The 19,176-nt window shown below is 37.7% G+C and overlaps 1 protein-coding gene across 5 annotated transcripts in view; it reads left to right on the top strand.

Annotated features, from left to right (window-relative positions):
* Positions 1-19,176, top strand: part of SPEN (spen family transcriptional repressor) — a 93,891-nt gene that overhangs the window by 36,426 nt on the left and 38,289 nt on the right. For 4 of the 5 annotated variants that reach the window (XM_082423524.1, XM_082423525.1, XM_082423523.1 and 1 more), the window contains exons 2-3: positions 423-743; positions 3,846-4,322. In XM_082423524.1, coding sequence (XP_082279650.1) covers positions 544-743; positions 3,846-4,322 — 677 coding nt within the window. In that variant the 5' untranslated portion in view covers positions 423-543. The remainder of the gene's footprint in view (positions 1-422; positions 744-3,845; positions 4,323-19,176) is intronic. The other variant, XM_082423526.1, reaches the window with a different exon arrangement.

The raw sequence follows: 19,176 nt of genomic DNA, 5'->3' as shown, positions 1-19,176 counted from the left end.
AATTAAATTAAAATGAGATCTATAAAATAGCTATTTTTAGCTACAGTTTTTACTTTAATGAAAATCTCTTAAGATTGGTAAGTTACTTTGATTATCTTAGGTATAATATCCTTTTTTAGAATGTAAAAATTCCTAAAAACTTCTGAGAGTCATTTCAGCTAAGTGTTCCAGAAAGGTAAAAGGCAGTTTATAGTAAATACTATATTTAAAAAATGAAAGCCATAAAATGATGTGGTAAAAATGTTTGTAAATATTTGCCTCAAAAAAGAAAAATGCGAGTTTAAAAGCCATTTTAAGTTAACTCGCAACCCCTCCCCCGTACATGCATAATGTAAATTGTTTAAAAATAACAAACAGTTTATAAAACTATTTTTGGAAAATTATTACTATGCAACAATAACATTGACTTTATTTTTTTTCAGATATGGCCGCGTGGAAAGTGTCAAAATTCTCCCCAAGAGGGGTTCTGAAGGAGGAGTGGCTGCCTTTGTGGATTTTGTGGACATCAAAAGTGCACAGAAGGCTCACAACTCAGTCAACAAAATGGGAGATAGAGACCTACGCACGGATTATAATGAACCAGGCACCATTCCGAGCGCTGCTCGGGGATTGGATGATACAGTTTCCATAGCATCTCGTAGTAGAGAGGTTTCTGGGTTCAGAGGAGGTGGTGGAGGGCCTGCTTATGGCCCCCCACCATCACTTCATGCACGAGAAGGACGTTATGAGCGGAGACTTGATGGGTAAGTTCCAAGGTTTCTGTAGGCAGGTATTTTGTATTTGATATGGTGAAACAGAAACTCATATTTAGGGGCCCCAGATGGATTTAAAGTTTTGGGCATTCTCAATGTTTCCTAATTTGGGTTGGAAACGGAAGTGATTTCTATCCCAGTGGCTGGTATCTTATGGAATCCTAGAGGATATTTCCTGCAGCTGGTTGGATATCTACTCCTGAGATATAAAGTGGTGGAAGATTTTGTATGGCAGCATCATTTTTGGAGTTACCTGTCTTCTAGAATTAATTATTCCTTCTCTTGGATAATGTTAAGTCTTTCCTTGGATATATCCCTTCTACCTGATGGAGCTCCTTGGCTACAGATTTTGTGGTTGTACTATATGGAATATTTCTGGAATATTAGAGCCTACAGATTCTTTTAGAATTTGATATCTGCTCTCAATTTTCACTACACAAAGTGTACAAACGAATTGGATTGTCACCAAAAAACCTAGCAGACCATATGATTCAACCTCTTGGATTCTACAAACAATACTTTAACCTGGAAATGTGTACTTGGATGAAGAAGAGTGAAGGCAGTGCTTCATTTTCCCATTTTGGATCTACACAGTTTCCATGTTGGAATTATACTCTTTGATGGAATGGGGAAAAATTGAGATGATGGACGTTCCTAAATTCTGGAATATAGCCATTCTTTTCTATTTGCTGGAATGTATGGGATGTCGTGCCGTCAAGATCCCATTAGCCCAGGAGAAGAGGGTTACTATCTTGTTTCTTAAGCAAATTGCTGTCCAGTTGAAGGTACTTTAGCTTTGAACACATGGTGACGATCAGTTGTGGATACAGCAATCAAAATTGACTGTGCTGGATGGCTACAAAGGTGAACTGTTGGCCAGCAACTGTGCCTTCCTCATTTTGTGGAATCGTAGAGGATATTTCCTCTTCTGTCAGCTGCCTGATTCATACTTAGGGCTGGACATTTTTGTGAATGTGGATCAATTTATAATTTTCTGCTATCTCAAGAAAGAAGTCTGGGGGTTTGAGAGTTACAGTTTGTCTGGGACTGCTTGCTTCCTGTGGAATTATTTTATCTGGTCATTAAGATTTTTTTTTTCCTTGTGGTTCATCTAAATATCATTTGACACCCTTACCCATTAAGAAGGTGGATTACCCCCATAAGAGGGGCCAAAATTGGGGAAGTTATGTTCACAATTCTCTCCCTAGATTTAATTGGGATTATAGGTCGTGTTTCCACACTTGGAAAAGGTTGGTATGTCCTGACCTGTGTATATTAGCCCCTCTCCTAACCCAAGTCAAACTTTCTTTTTTTCCCACTAACTCTAGAATCATTTAGTACTAATAGATGAATCAAAGAATAGCTATTAGATTTCAGCTCTGCTAGCTCTTGTGCCTGCCTTCTATATCTTCCTAATGGATAAGAACTTTGCATATTTATAAAATATCAGCTGTAGCAGTAATTCTCCTAGAACTATTGCCTGTTGCTTCTGTTATATCATTAATAACAGCTCTTACTGATTAACATTTGATAGGGTACTAATGGAATTATTTATGAAATTTTCTCTTGTCTCAAAGGAACACCTCTTGTTTGTTAGACGTTGAAATATCTATTAAAATTCCAGAAATAGTGAATAAAAAAGGAGAAAGTCATTTAATATATTTAAGTAGGAAAGATAATACTGAATTTTTGCCATGCCAGTTGCTTTTAATAATAGCAGTAAAAAAAAAACTGCCTAGGAGAAGGTATGGTTGCTAAGTGAAATGGTGGGTGAAAATGAAGGTTAGTGGAGAGATTTGTAATCTAAGCACGTACTGGGGACATAGTATTAGTTGTAAGATTTTGCCACATATTCTTCCTTGGAGAGATTCTAATTCTTCTATGTCTTTCATGATTCCTTAATCACTTTTGATAGAAGATAGACCCAAAGGTAAGGTTGAGAAGAGACTCAACCTCATGTTTGAGATTCAAGTGAAATTGTCTTTTAGGAACTCTCTTAAGTAGAGAACTTAAGATTTCTTTGTAGGATTGGAATCGGTTTTTAATATTAACACATAATTGCATGTGTGTAATTGTACATGCAACAGTTTTGTACTCTTAGATTGACAAGTATTCATGCCCTACAGGAAGATTTTTTAAAGTTAAACCATTGCTAATAGCAGTCTTTAGCATATCTTACGGTTTCCCAAGTTGACTTATTTCATCAGAGGCAATTTGAATATAGCTGAACCCTAAGAGGATATATTTCCTGTAACCATTAAGTAATACATTAACACACTGAATCATGGAATAGGCATTTTAAAAATTATGTGGAATTTGATAGCACAAGAAGATAAAATAACCATTATTCTTTAATTAGTTAAGTTTATCATAGAATAGCATGTGGCAGCCCAATATTTTTATATCCCAAGTGGTTTTTTGGTTTGATTTTCTTTTTTAAGGTTCCATTTTTATTATTAAATGTGATTGTTTGGGCACAACAATTTACATAATTTAGTAATTTTTATAATTACCCAAGAAGTTGAAAGTTAATGAGAAAAAGTTACACTTAACATTTTTTTCTGTACTTCTTTGAAAATGCCCTCCTGTTGCTGGGACATGGGCATGCATTGCAATGGGGCTTTCATGTCTGTGTGAAAAATCTATCATGGAAATTTTGCATGAAATACACTTGCAAAGTAAATAAAGTTTGGTATATATTTTAATCAGATGAAAGTATAGAAAACTTTCATATTAAAATGAAAGTCTCTTCTTGTTCCATTAAATTTAAAATAAAAAGGAGATGGCATATGTATATTTCTGTATATAAGCCAGAAAATCCCTAATAAAAAGAACAACTGACTTGCAGAACACTAGTCATGAAAGTCCAATGTACAATTACAACAGTGATTTCTCAGCTGTGAAAATAAGTTTTGGAGTCAAGTAAAATGTTAAGCTTATTAGTGTTTGCTTACTAAGTAGGTTAATGCTGTTTAGAAAATGACCAGTTGCAAAGACAAAGACAATGCTCAAGTGAATGTTTGCATGACTTGCTTTTAGTTTTGCTTTCCCCTTTCTGATTGATTAAATATTTTTCCCCCCTCCTAAATGCAGGGCTTCAGATAACAGGGAGCGTGCTTATGAACATAGTGCCTATGGACACCATGAACGGGGGACGGGAGGATTTGATCGGACAAGACATTACGATCAGGATTACTATAGAGATCCTCGCGAGCGGACTTTACAACATGGGCTCTATTATACTTCTCGGAGTCGAAGTCCAAACCGTTTTGATGCTCATGACCCCCGATACGAACCTAGGGCTCGGGAGCAGTTTACACTGCCCAGTGTGGTACACAGGGATATCTACAGGGATGATATTACCCGGGAGGTACGAGGCAGAAGGCCAGAGCGGAATTACCAGCACAGCAGAAGTCGCTCACCACATTCATCCCAGTCTAGAAATCAGTCTCCTCAGAGGCTGGCTAGCCAAGCGTCTAGACCCACAAGGTCCCCTAGCGGCAGCGGCTCTAGGAGTAGATCCTCCAGTAGTGATTCAATCAGCAGCAGCAGTAGTACCAGCAGTGACAGGTAGGTTAACAGCCTTTTGTTGTAACAGATGAGCTGTTGAATAAATTGTTGCAAATTTGCTACTGTCAGTGGTACTGATTTTTAGTATAGTAATATTTTTAAAAGAAAGTAATCTTGGATCATGTATATAATGAATGAAGAAACTTTGATTAGCATTGTGGCCATTGAATTAACCATTCTCCCAAGTACTTAAAGCTAAATGATGATTTGCAAATACTGTTTCATCCTCCAGTTGCTCAATACTAAAATTGCCAAAAAGGAAGAAAAGTGGTAACGTTAGTTGTATGAAGCAAATCTTGTGCCACATAATGAACTTTTAAAAGTTCTTAATTTCTTAGGTATATAATACTATTTCTATTATTTGGTTGAAAATTTGTAAAAGCACTGTTTGGGTAAGGATGTATTGGTGAAATATATTGTTGACACGTTTATTATCAATGTATAAATTAACTTATGTACATTTTAACTAATTTTAACATCAAGCTGGTAGTCAATTTATAAGCTCAAGTAGGAAAGCTTTCTTTAAATTCAGGTTGTAACTTTGCTGTTCACTAAGGCTGAGTAAGCTCATTTCATTAGTTGGGAATTTTTTTACAAAGGAGTTTTATTCCAAAGATGAAAATAATAAATTGAAAATAATCTTAACAAGAAACAGCTTAGAAGTTAGGTATATGGGTTTTGAAATAATAGATCAAGGTAGACAGTATACTACTTTTATAATCTTTGGACAAGTTACTTAAGCTCTCTAGGACTCAGCTTTCTCATCTTTTATAAGAACCATGCTTCATAAAGTTATTTTGAATATTAAAATGAAAAAAATACGTAAAGTGCTTAGCTTGATACCCATATATGTTAAATAAATACAACCTTTAATAACTGCTAGCTATAATTACTGCTATTCAGTACTTCACATGTTGATAGTCTTTTGAGTATTTCCCATTTCTAGTGATTGTTATTCAATCTGTTAATCTCAGATATTCTACTTTTAAATTTAGGTGGTGTGTATATTATTTATTTATTTTTTATTTTTTTGTCTGCGTCGGGTTGTAGTTTCGGCACGCGGGATCTTTCTTTCGTTGCGGCGTGCCGGCTTCTCTCTAGTTGTGTTGCGAAGACTACAGAGTGCGCAGGCTCAGTAGTTGGGGCGTGTGAGGACTTAGTTGCCCCAAGGCATGTGGGATCCTAGTTCCCTGACCAGGGATCCAACTGGCATCCCCTGCATTGCAAGGCCGATTCTTTTTTTTTTTTTTAAATTTTATTTATTTATTTATTTATGGCTGTGTTGGGTCTTCGTTTCTGTGCGAGGGCTTTCTCTAGTTGCGGCAAGCGGGGGCCACTCTTCATCGCGGTGCAAGGGCCTCTCACCATCGCGGCCTCTCTTGTTGCGGAGCACAGGCTCCAGACGCGCAGGCTCAGCAATTGTGGCTCACGGGCCCAGTTGCTCCGCGGCATGTGGGATCCTCCCAGACCAGGGCTCGAACCCGTGTCCCCTGCATTGGCAGGCGGATTCTCGACCACTGCGCCACCAGGGAAGCCCCACAAGGCCGATTCTTAACCACTGGACCACCAGGGAAGTCCCAGGTGGTGTGTGTTTTAAATTTACAAGATACAGATTCTTCAACCTGATTAAAAATGCCCAGATTATTTTTCCTTTAGTATTGCCTGTTTAGAATTAATTTAAGAAAAGTAAATGATCATGGAATTGATAAATGGCTCCTTTTAGGCCTCCTAAATTTTCAAATTCAAAATAATAAATGGAAACATTTTATATATCTGTCTGTCTATCTAGATATAATTCAAACATTCTAGAAGATGTAGCATATTATAATGAAACAAGCACTTAGTTTAGGAAGTCAGGAGAGTTAGGAAGTCAGGACAGTTAGTTTCTGGCTCCAGCTTTGCAGCTCTGTGACATGGGTAAAACCCATAACTTCTTTTGATTTCATTTGGTGTATTATTGAGTTAAGTGATTGACAGTATTCATTTTAATTTTATAAACTGATTATAAAATCTTGTCATGATTCACTTTCTTTTGCGTAGAATTGTCTAAGATACTCAAGTTTTTAGTCATTTTCCCCAGACCTACCTCATTAAAGGGATGGCACTGCATTCCACTGGATCAAACCTTTTTTTTAAAAAATAAATTTATTTATTTATTTTTGGCTTTCTCTAGTTGCGGCGAGTGGGGGCCGCTCTTCATTGCGGTGTGTGGGCCTCTCACTGTCGCGGCCTCTCTTGTTGCAGAGCACAGGCTCCAGACGCGCAGGCTCAGCAGTTGTGGCTCACGGGCCCAGTTGCTCCGCGGCATGTGGGATCTTCCCAGACCAGGGCTCGAACTTGTGTCCCCTGCATTGGCAGGCAGATTCCCAACCACTGCGCCACCAGGGAAGCCCTGGATCAAACCTTTTTGAGAAGCCAACCAATTGTGGAAGTGTGGAAGTTAGAGGTGAAACATAATTCACAGCTTTCAGGATGGCATGGTACTTTTGGTGGGAGTTACAGTGGTTTGAGATCTGGCCCTTGGCATTGTGGGCTCAGAAGCTTGAACCCAGAGGTGATCTGATGAATTTGATGGAGCTAATTCCCTATTTACATAATCAAAAGAAACAGTTATATGCTTCTGAATATTTACATTTAGAAAGATAACTGCCACAAAGGCAGGATGAGCTTGGAAAATCTACATGGGGACTAAATTACAACCATAGAGGATATTTTCTCTTCTGTCAGCTGCCTGATCCATACTTAGGGCTGGCAGTTTTTATGATTTAGGGCTGTGAAGGGTATGTATTCTTCTCTTCAACAAGAAGAGACGAATTTTAGGCTAGACAGGGAACATTGTGAGCAGAAGGAACAACTTGAAGAGACACGAGTGGGTGGAAGAATGTTTTCAGAACAGCAAATAATTTAGTATGACTTAACCATGCTCATGTTTTTGGGTTTTTTTCTTTATGCAGAGATGAGCCGTTGAAGGATTGAGAAGGGAAATACCTTGTTGAGATCTGCTTTAGAAAGGCATCTGGGGACTGAGAATAGGAAAGACAGAGATTCCAGTTAGGAGACTCTTTCAGTATTTTGGAGAAGGCACACTTGGACTATGAGAGTGCCTAACTTGGGAAAAGCGGAAGGGACATTGTATTAAGAATCAGATTATGTTGATTTATGAAGAACAGCATCAACTTTTTTTGAAGATATGACCAAATGATGAGCCTTTTGGTGTCATGCTGTTAAGAATAGGGCCAGGTCTTCCTTTGTGCACACTGCAGAGCCAACCAAGTGTTTTTTTAAGAAATTCACGTTCTTTTATTTATTTATTTATGACTGTGTTGAGTCTTCGTTTCTGTGCGAGGGCTTTCTCTAGTTGCGGCAAGTGGGGACCACTCTTCATCGCGGTGCGCGGGCCTCTCACCATCGCGGCCTCTCTTGTTGCGGAGCACAGGCTCCAGACGCGCAGGCTCAGTAATTGTGGCTCACGGGCGCAGTTGCTCCATGGCATATGGGATCTTCCCAGACCAGGGCTTGAACCCGTGTCCCCTGCATTGGCAGGCAGATTCTCAACCACTGCGCCACCAGGGAAGCCCAACCAAGTGTTTTTATTGCCCTTCTCTGAGTACATGTTCAAATAGTTGAAATACTTAGATATAATTCTTAGCTAGTAGGAAGGTAAAAACAAAATTGATGTAAATAGTTAAAAGATTTGGTCATTATATTGTGATTGATGCAAGTACAGAGAAATAAAATCCTTTAGGGTTCAGAGTATATCCATTATCCCTGGGTTCATCCCCCCTTTTATCAGATGTCCTCTTTTCCTCTATAATTATATTGATTTCAGAATGTAATATTTTGAGGTGTTATGTCAACTCAGAATGTTTAATGCCCTTTTGGAAGAACTAAGATCTTTTTTGTAATCTTTAAAACATGATTGTGAAATGGTGACATTCCAAGTCCTTTAAAAATGTTTAAAAGCAACATGTTATAGTAGACAAAATATAGCTTGTTTTATCTATAAAAACAAGTTGCTATTCTTTCTGTATGACTGACTGGGAAATTAATCATCCTCCATCCCCCTTAATTGTTACAGCTTTGGTGAACAGATTCCTAGCAGTGCATTTCAAATGACTAAACGTGGGATTGATGACAGTCTAGTTGTGAAGTCCTTATAAGTGATACACTTAATGTTTCTGCCAAACTATTCACAGTATTTAGCTGGTGAGAAGTTTGGGGGAGGAGGGGGGCTTAATGTTACACACTTTCCTGTGTGCAGCCCTGTGCTGCTGTATGTCTATTTCTTTCTCTGCCTTGGTCATTTAGGGAGTCCCTTTGCTTTTCAACATAAAAATTTAAATACATAAATTCCACAAAAGCATTTATTTTAAAAGTCCTTGATTGAAGTTGAACGTATTTTATTTCTGTAGTTCCCTATCAGTTTTTTTTTTTCTATCATCTTGTAAGAATTTGCTAAAGGAGTTGAAGAATTTATTGAAATTAAGTTAGTTCATAATATCCTTTCGTACTATCTTAAAGTAATTTTAACTGAGATTTGTTTCTCCATTGTTTACTTTGATCACAACCAAAGATGATTAGGCTGGCTCAGAGTCCCTGAACCTTTTTTTTTTCCGGCTGTGCTGCGCAGCTTGTGGTGGGATCTTAGTTCCCTGACCAGGTATTGAATGCAGACCCTCAGCAGTGAGAGTGCGGAGTCCTAACCACTGGACTGCCAAGGAATTCCCGTTTTAAATTTTATTATTATTATTTTTTTGGTCCCTGAATTTAGATGCAGGGGAAAAAATTACATCTTTTCACTAACCTGAAAGTGAATTAAGCATTGCCTCCCATTATATGAAAGTAGCCAACAAAAAAACAGTAGATTAACAGTATATGACTGACTTTGTTCTCAGTATAAATACACAGGTAATTTATGATTATTATAGTTGCAGAGATCTCAAAATTGGGCTTATATTAATCATTACTGGGAAATAGTTATTAAACTCAAGTGTTAGGTATTGTTATTTAATGTTAATAAAGACATTACTATATCACAAAAATTTAAAACATTTTAATAACTATGTCAGTATAATTTGTTTCCATTTAATTCCTATTTTATTTTATGCATTTAGAAACATTATTCTGAAAAGGAGTCCATAGACTTCACCAGATTGCTGAAAAGGGGTCCTGGCTCCTTTGGAGCTGCAGTTAGCCCTTGATTCTATATCCTGTAAAGGTTTACAGAATGAATGAGGGGAAATGGATGAAAAAGTAATGGGAGGGAGTTGAGATTTGGATAATCCAAAACCTTTTCTTTTTTATCCCTTCCCCCTCAGTAGATTACTTCCCTAAATCTTCTTTCAGGCTAAAGTTAACTTTTTTTTGGGGGGGGGCCCCTGCTGTGAGTCATGTGGCATCTTAGCTCCCCTACCAGGGATCGAACCTGCGCCCGCTACATTGGAAGTGTGGAGTCTTAACCACTGGATCGTCAGGGAAGTCCTAAAGTTAACTTTTGAGTTTATATTCATCCATCTATTTGTTTAACATATATTGCTTATTTTTTGCACCAAATTTATGAAATAAAATAGCTGGTTGTATGGAGTCCCAAGAATAGAGCCATTTTGGATTAAACATTGGCTGTGGCTAATCCAAAACAAAATCTACATATGTCTAATTAAGAGTTAACATGTAATTAAATTAACCTGGGTGTCTATGACTAGGTGCATCTTTACAGTTTTATCAAAGGCAACCCCGTCTTCTGCCCCCTTAAAAATTTTGGAGGTGTCTTGTCAGCCTTTTTCTTTTTGTTCCTCTGAATCCTTTTGGTTTGTCTAAAGAAGAATATGTCAAGTAACCTACAGACTTTTATTCTTTCTAATCACAGAAATAGGCATTTAGATGGAAACGCTTAAAATAAATGTAGTAGGAGTAAGCACAGAAAACTACATGAAAATAACTGTAGTGGGTGACATCTCATTGTCTCTTGTCTCTGTGGCTTTCAGTAAGCCCTGTGGCCTTAAATTGTGCTTAGTTTACCTGTTTGAAAAAATCAGAATTTTAGAGCAAGCTTTCTTCTTAAGTAGATTTTAAGAATTGAAATAAGTTGATTTAAAAACTGTATGTAGGGAATTCCCTGGTGGTCCAGTGGTTAGGACTCCATGCTTTCACTGCCCAGGGCCTGGGTTCATAAGTTGGAATATATAAGGAAGATGCTTGGAGACAGGAAGTAGGAGAAAAAGACACACATACAATATCAGTTCCAGGACAGGAAAACTAGCATGTAAAATAGTCTTTGTGGTGTTTGTTTAATGTAATAAGAAAAGCCCATAGACCTGCAGGCAATCAGACTTTTCAACTCTGATGCCATATTAAGATAATGGCATGCTTTATGCCCATCTCTTGTCCAGTATATTAGCTTTGCATTAGAATATTACTTTTTATTGAAAGGGAAATGAAAAGTCTTTCTTATTGCTGGTATTATTTGTAGAACTTGTTTGTATATTTCTTTTATATGTTTTGAATAAAATATATAAAAAGTTGTCTACAACCATATTAATTTTTTTCTGTTAGACAATATAAGAATATTTTACCTGAATTATAGTTAAATAGTAATTAGAATATTGACCAAATTCTGGATTTTTACAACAGTTAAAGTTAAAAGAAATGTGACCCTTTTAACTAAATAAGTATTAACACGACGACAGTCCCTAATATATATATATTTTTAATAAAGACCAATTCTGCTAATCATCTTGTGAATGATCTAGACGTTTTATTTTTATTTATTTATTTTTGGCTGCACTGGGTCTTTGTTGCTGCGCGCAGGCTTTCTCTAGTTGCGGTGAGCAGGGGCTGCTCTTCGTTGTGGTGTGCAGCCTCTCATTGCGGTGGCTTCTCTTGTTGCAGAGCACGGGCTCTAGGGTGCGTGGGCTTCAGTAGTTCTGGCGTGTGGGCTCAGTAGTTGTGGTGCACGGGTTTAGTTGCTCCGTGGCATGTGGGATCTTCCTGGACCAGGGCTCGAACCTGTGTCCCTTGCATTGGCAGGCGGATTCTTAACCACTGCGCCACCAGGGAAGTCCTGATCTAGATGTTTTAGATTACAGTTTCTTAGAGGGGGAATTGGTATTCAAATATCCTTTTGTCTGATTTCATGAGGAAGTTTTGCAGTTTATTTAGTTTATGAGAGAGAACTTCCTTTCAAATTCATGTAGAAAAATTTTCAAAATTGCTGTCATTCTGAAGCTTTGTGGAAGAACATGGATGAAGCTGAAAATGTAGTTCCCAGTGGTTATTGGATATGGTGGCAATGCATGTATCAGAGTGATAGTGACAGTGTACTTTCCATTTCTCTTAAAGTATGCTTATTTAGAATGTTGATTGGGGGAAGGAATGCTCATTTTATTACCTGGCTATATAATTTGTTATGATATATATTACGTGCTAGAACCTGTCAGATACGGCACCAGTTTTAACAAGTACATATATGAAGTAAGAGTCAGTTTCTTAAAGTTGTTAAAGGAATTAATAATTAGTGGGTTTTTTGGTGATCGTTGCAATGCTTATAAAAACACATTTGTCTGAAGTTTTATCATCAAAGGTGATCCTATCTATAATAATGAATAGTAGATAATTTCTGTTTAGCTGTGTGTGCTTTGAAGAGAAATACACCCCCCATATATATTAATGTATACATAAATTTTTATTTTTATTTATTTATTTGGCTGCACCGCACGGCATATGGGATCTTAGCTCCCCGACTGGGGATCGAACCCCCGCCCCCTGCATTGGAATCATGAGTCTTAACCACTGGACCTCCAGGGAAGTCCCTATTTTTATTTTTATTTTTATTTTATTGGTAGTATTTTTTTCCATTCTCATCAGTGGCAGGCAAAATGAAGAGCCCATATTTTGGAAACAACATTCCTTTGTAGGCTATTGTGTAGTTTGTTACTGGGCAGTAAGCTATACACTTCTGTCTTTTGGGGTCACGTTAGCCAGCCAAGCCTTTTTTTGTGCTAAATATGGAAAATGGACGTGTTTGCTTTCTAATTGCTCTGGTGGGCTTAACTTTCATTATGGAGATTTATAAATCAGACTAGTTCCTTTCTGTTTTTCCTTTTTTGTCAAGTACAGCATTTCAGTAAGGCTTTTGAGAGGTGTAGTTGTTGCCAGTTTTAGCGTTCTGTGCGGAATGGGCAGTTGGCTTCGGAAACAAGTGCGGGACTGACCCATATTTGCTGTATTGGGAACCTTGCTTTCATTTCGAGCCTCTGCTGCTAGGGAAATGAGAATGAGGTAGGCTTAGATCTGAGAATAAATGAGGAGAGTTCATTGTGCGCAGCCTGAGCAGCCAGTGCCTCTGAATATGGTGGGGAAAGCTAGGAACTGCTTGTTTGTGACTCAAACCAGACTAAACTGGAATCATCCAGTTTGAGTTGGCTGCTTGCCACCTCCCAGAGGCTTCCTTATTTTGCCAGAGTTTTTGCCTGGCCCTCAGCCCAGGGGGCGGGGCTTGCGCACTGTGACCTGCCGCTTAGGGGAGGAGAGGCTGTGAAGTGGGTGCCAGTTAACCCAGGTTTGTTCACGCGAAGGAGGCACTTCAAATAAAGGATTGAGGAGCCGAAGACTGGAAGCTGGTGTGAATGCTACTATTTTCAGTGCATCTTTCCGTTATTACTCCCTTGCTTTAACTGTAACTTTCTGTCTTATGCCCCTTAGAAACTAAGGCTTGAAAAACAGCTTCTGCCATGCTGCTGCTTGGGTACATCACAGCATGGTCTGCGTTTAGTATTAAAGAATTTATTACCAAAAAATTAATTAATTACCAAAGTTCCCCAGGAACTTGCTTTTAGTTGTTAGTCTGTTTGCAGTAAAGAACTCTCTCCCATGCCCCTTTTCATTCTTTCCACTGGGGTTGTGCTGGAGTTTATTTTGGTTTGATTGATTGTTAGGTGGAAGGAATGAAAATAGGTTTCTGGGGTAAACTTGTGACTTGGTATCTTGTGAGTTTTAATTTAACCTTGAAGTAAATTTTTTAAATGTTGCCTTAAAAATTAACAAAAAGTAATTCACATTAAAGTCCTAAACAACAAACTTTAAAATTAAAAATGCTATGCTAGATTGTATTTGTTTGATTTAGAAGCAAACTCTTACAAAAAAATGCTTAAATTGCATATTTTTAGTGTCATGACTGCTTTGTGCATAGCCTCTATGTCAGCTTTCCTCTTTGACAAGGGAGTTAAACATGGCCTAATTCCTGATCAGAGAACACTCCGAAGTCACTAAGAAATATTAAAGCCACAAATAAAGGGGTACATTTATTTTTGTCTTTATCAGCACCAGGGCTATATAGAAAATGTAAGTTCCTATAACCTTGCTTATGTTTTAAACTTTTGGAATGACATCGAAACCTCTGTTAGTCTTTTTTACTTAGGGTGAAAGTTTACTCAGAGCAGTTTCAGAGACCTTGTTATTCTCTTTTATCCTTTTTGGGTTGTTTTCACTTGGAGGCCTTCTATGGTCATTCTCAGAAGTCATGGTATCATTTTACCCTGCCCTGAACAAAGGGATCATCCACGCACAGAACTAAAGGAAAATGTGGTGTTCTCATTTTAAAATAAACATTAGCATTTTCTGAAGCTCAGAATTAGCCACGATTTCATTACCCACACCCTCTCCTTAATTTTTTTTAAAAAATCTGTGTCTTAGACTACAAACTAAGTGCTTGCCTTTATCTATAAAGGGTAGTTTTGTGATTGTTTCTCCTATGAGAAAATGGAAAGAGCACCCTCTGATAATTTATTTACTTAAATTATTAGTCATTACTTAATCTAAATGCCGTTAGGGTGTCCTGCTGCTACAAATTGTATAAAGTCACTTCTGTGGAACATCTTCCTAAAAGTCTGCTTTGTAGGATGAATGAACTTCCTCTTTCCAGGTAGACAAGATAGTGAAATGTATTTTAAAATTAACTTTGCGAAAACAGAGTTGGTTTTTCCTAAGAATCTGAGTTACACTCTTTTTAATTTAATTTAATTTATTTATTTATTAATATTTATTTGGCTGCGTTGGGTCTTAGTTGCGGCACATGGGATCTTTCGTTGTGGCTTGTGGGCTTCTCTCTAGTTGTGATGCATGGGCTCCAGAGTGCATGGACTCAGTAGTTGTGGCATGAGGGCTCTCTAGTTGTGGCACATGGGCTCAGTAGTTGTGGCACCTGACCTTGGTTGCGGTATGTGGGATCTTATTTCCCCAACCAGGGATCGAACCTGGGCCCCCTGCATTGGGAGCTTGGAGTCCTAACCACTGGACCACCAGGGAAGTTCCTAACATGGTCTCTTATTTAAGGCTGATATGCTTGTTTATTGGGCAGCTTTCTGGTTCTAGAACTAGGTTGTCCAGTACTGTATCCACTAGCCACATGTGGCTATTGAGCACTTGAAATTTGGCTAGTCTCTGCACCAATACTGATTCACACTATAACATGGATGAACCTCAAAAAAATGCTTATTTAGTGAAAGAAGATGGTACGAATCATATGATTCTCTTTATGTAAAATGTCCAGAATAGGTAATTACAGAGACAGAAAGTAGATTAATGGTTACCTAGGGCTGAGGATGGAAGAGAATGGAGAGTGCTGCTAATAGGTATGAGGTGTCTTTCTGGGGCAGTGAAATGTACCAGAGTTACATTATGGTGATGATTGCATAATTCCATAAATATACTAAAAACTATTGTATACCTTTATTTATTTTTTATATTTTTATTTTTTAAAATTTTATTTATTTTTGGCTGCATCAGGTCTTTGTTGCTGTGCGCGGGCTTTCTCTAGTTGCAGCGAGCAGGGGCTACTCTTCATTGTGGTGTGTGGGCTTCTCATTGCGGTAGCTTTTCTTGTTGTGGAGCATGCACTCTAGGCGCATGGGCTTCAGTAGTTGTGGCACACTGGCTCAGTAGTTGTGGCTCACGGGCTCTAGAGCGTGTGGGCTTCAGTAGTTGTGGCACTTGGGCTTAGTTGCTCCACGGTGTGTGGGATCTTCCTGGACCAGGGATTGAACCTGTGTGCCCTACATTGGCAGGATTCTTAATAACCACTGTGCCACCAGGGAAGCCCCAGTAGAACTATTTTTAAAAATACAGAATTTTGATGATATAGCACAAAAAAAAAGTATTACTGGTTTTTATGTTGACCGCATGTTGAGATAATATTTCAAGTATATTACATTAAATAAAATACATTAAATTTCACCTGTTCTTACTTTTTAAATTTTATTTATTTATTTATTTATTTTGGCTGTGCCGGATCTTAGTGCAGCACTTAGGATCTTCGTTGCGGCATGTTTAGTTGCAGCATGTATATGGGATCTAGTTCCCCGACCAGGGATTGAACCCTGGCCCCTGCATTGGGAGTGCAGAGTCTTACCCACTGGACCACCAGTGGGTAAAAGTCCCTTACTTTTTAAAGTGTGGCTATTTAAACATTTTAAATTACATTTTTGACTTCTATTAAATTTCTGTTGGACAGCACAGAATAGAAATGAGCTCTATCAAGATAGAATGTCATGGAGTAATTTATGCGTTGATTTACTGCTTTTCATTTTGTTTAAAGAATAGAGTCCACTATTTTTATTCTCAAGACCCTTCTATTCTTTTGAAATTATGGATTAATGGAAAAGGCTCTTGGGACTTATAAGCTTAAAATACATATTGAACTGTTTTGCAGATTCTGTCTTTAACAAATTTAGGATTGGTCAGGCTAAAATATTAAAATGCATGTTGATTTCCAGGGTGGCCAAGGGAATGTCTCAGCTGTTGAAAAACTTTAATATGCAAGTCCCCAAATAAATTAGTTTAATCCCCCAAGAAGAAAATTAAGTCATCTTAACCAGAATAATTTTTTTTAATTAAAAAAGAAACACACACACACACAAACCCTTAATCTGAAGGTAATTTTGAAGCGATGGCTAATACTTTTGATAGAGGTTTAAAATGTGTCTATTAACAGGCATGGAGTTCCGGTGTTGGAATTAGAATAAGACACACATTTTATAGATGCTCGTCTTGCTTCTAGATATGATTTATGTAACCACACCTGGGGAGTTCCATGGTTCTTTGAATGTTATTTTTGATTGTGTGGGGAGGGGCACAGTAGCTTCCTGAATGTGCTGTGTCATGGTGGTTGGAGCCATTTGGAGTGTAGCTTTGTGTTTGTTTCCACTGGAAGAAACTGCAGAGGAGTTGTTTAAGTAGAAGGACTTTAGGCTGGAGTTTCTTAGTGAGTAATTTGAAGTCATTTGTAAATAATTAAACAAGTGCATCAAACAGTGGGTGGCTTTAGGCTTCCTGGTGGGGAGTTAGGTGCCCTTCTAACCTCTTGAGTACGGAGCTGCCTTAATAAAGAGTTCAGAAGTGGGAAATAGCAAACTTTTTTATTCTGGATAGTAATGAGATGTAATTAGCACCAAAGTTAAATTGGAAAAAGGCAAAACCCGAAGTTCAAATTTACTTGCAGGTGTGGTAAAGGCTACGGCATTTGTACATAACCATTTGGAACTTAAAAACAACAACAACAACAACAAAATGGTTTCACGTGATCTGTATGCTTTCTTGGTTTATGCCCTTTTAAACCATTTAGTTGTTCATATAAGAAATATATCTAGTTTTTATACTGCATGTGGTTAAGGAAGTAAGAAATCCCACTGTTACAATTAACAGTTTAGATTTCTCCTGAGTTTGTCCCTTGAGTGAGGCATCCATCCCATGGATGTTCTAAGGGCTTTGCTGCCGTACAGAAAGATTTCTTGTTCCTTAGGCAGGTGTGTTATATCTGCTTATTACTTCTAGGGCGCCTGCATGTTTGATGGTTTTTGCTTCGAGTTACCTGAGTAGCAGGTTTTGTGAGTCTTAAGGGATTGCCAAGAATGTAATGACACTGCAGGCCTAGGCTCTTTGGAATTTAAGGCAGAAGTACTCTTGGCCCTAGAGTAAGGGCTGTGTTTTGGACACAGAATATGTAGAAAAATAATTTTTTCACTTTATCCTCTGTGAATTTTGTACTTAGCAGAATCTGTCTGAAGCAGAATCTGATCTCATATCTGCCCCCCAAAAATCTGTTTTAAAAAAAAAAAGGTAAGCTGCACTTTGTGACTAGATCTCTGCTAACCCATCATCTTATAATTCTTAAAGTTAACTAGGGAATTTTTTTAGGGTCCCATAAAGCCCACCAGCAAATACGCCACGCGATTCTTAGTAATAGATTTATAAGAGCATAGCCGCTTTCCATTTTTGCTATTGTTATTAGAACACTTAGATTTGAAACCACGAAATTATGGTTTTAATGCCAAAACTTGTAAGCCTTCAATTTTTAAAAAATTGTGGTAAAAATATACATAATGTGAAATTACCATTTTAACTTTTTTTTTCTTTGAAATTAGATCTAAGTTGTTTTTGGTTTTTTTTTTTTTTATAATTTTATTTATTTATTTATTTATTTTTGGCTGCATTGGGTCTTCGTTGCTGCGTGTGGGCTTTCTCTAGTTGCGGCGAGCGGGAGTTACTCTTCATTGCGGTGCGTGGGCTTCTCATTGCAGTGGCTTCTCTTGTTGTGGAGCACGGGCTATAGGCATGTGGGCTCAGTAGTTGTGGTGCACAGGCTTAGTTGCTCTACGGCATGTGGGATCCTCCCGGACCAGGGCTCGAACCCGTGTGCCCTGCACTGGCAGGCGGATTCTTAACCACTTCACCACCAGGGAAGTCCTGTCTTCCTTTTTAAGACTGAAAAATATTCCTTCAGGCTTTTTTTGGGGTAACCTTTAATTATGCAGCAGTCATCCTATAGATTAACTATTTCCATATTCCTTTTGTTTAATTCTACTAAAAATAGTAGTAAGCTTAAAAACATTAACTTGTAGCTGTAATTGCATCCCAAAGAGTTACTTGTGCATAACCACACATAGCATATTTAAGCTCAATTTTAAACAGTATTTTCCACCAAAATAAGGTGCTCTTTAAAAATCTGTCTTTAATGATTTTGTTTTTTCCTTCATTTATGTAAACTATTGGACTTTAGAATAGGAAGATAAATAAAACCATTTATTTTAATTACTGTGGTTGAATTTACCACCACTTTAGTGACCATGAACACGAAACATGTTTAATCTTATCTACCTATAAAATGGAGCCAGTACCTGTCTAAGGTTTAGGCATGCTTGATATTTATAAATGCTCACAGGGGAAGGCTAGGTGGAAACTAGAACTCAAGAAAAGTTAATTTTTGAGGTCTAGATTTTCTGTTATACTTAGAAATCCTTAGGAAATAAATTATTTTTTTATATCAGCAATAAAAACTGATTGCAGTGAAAGGAAAAAGTACTGCTGGTGGATTATGGCTCTCTTTCTGCTTCTACCTGTTTCTATTAAGAGAAGACTTACACACACACACACACACACACACACACTTAGGGATATTACTCAGCCATAAAAAAGAATGAAATAATGCCACTTGCAGCAACGTGGATGGACGGACCTAGAGATTACTATACTAAGCGAAGTAAGTCGGAGAGAGAAAGACAAATATCTTATGATATCACTTATGTGTAGCATCTAAAAAGATGATACAAGTGAACTTACTTACAAAACAGAAATAGACTCACAGACATAGAAACAAGCTTATGGCTACCAAAGGGTAAAGAAGGGGGGAGGGATAAATTAGGAGTTTGGGATTAACAGATACACACTACTATATATAAAATAGATAAACAATAGGACCTACTGTATAGCACAGGGAACTATATTCAATATCTTGTAGTAACCTATAGTGGAAGAGAATCTGAAAAAGAGAATATAAATAACTGAGTCACTTTGCTGTACACCT

This window comes from Balaenoptera physalus (assembly GCF_965194825.1).
Source record: "Balaenoptera physalus genome assembly, chromosome: 1".
In the NCBI taxonomy this organism is placed as follows: Eukaryota; Metazoa; Chordata; class Mammalia; order Artiodactyla; family Balaenopteridae; genus Balaenoptera; species Balaenoptera physalus.
The sequence above is the reverse complement of the archived record's forward strand: the minus strand, read 5'-3'. Positions and strand labels throughout refer to the sequence as shown.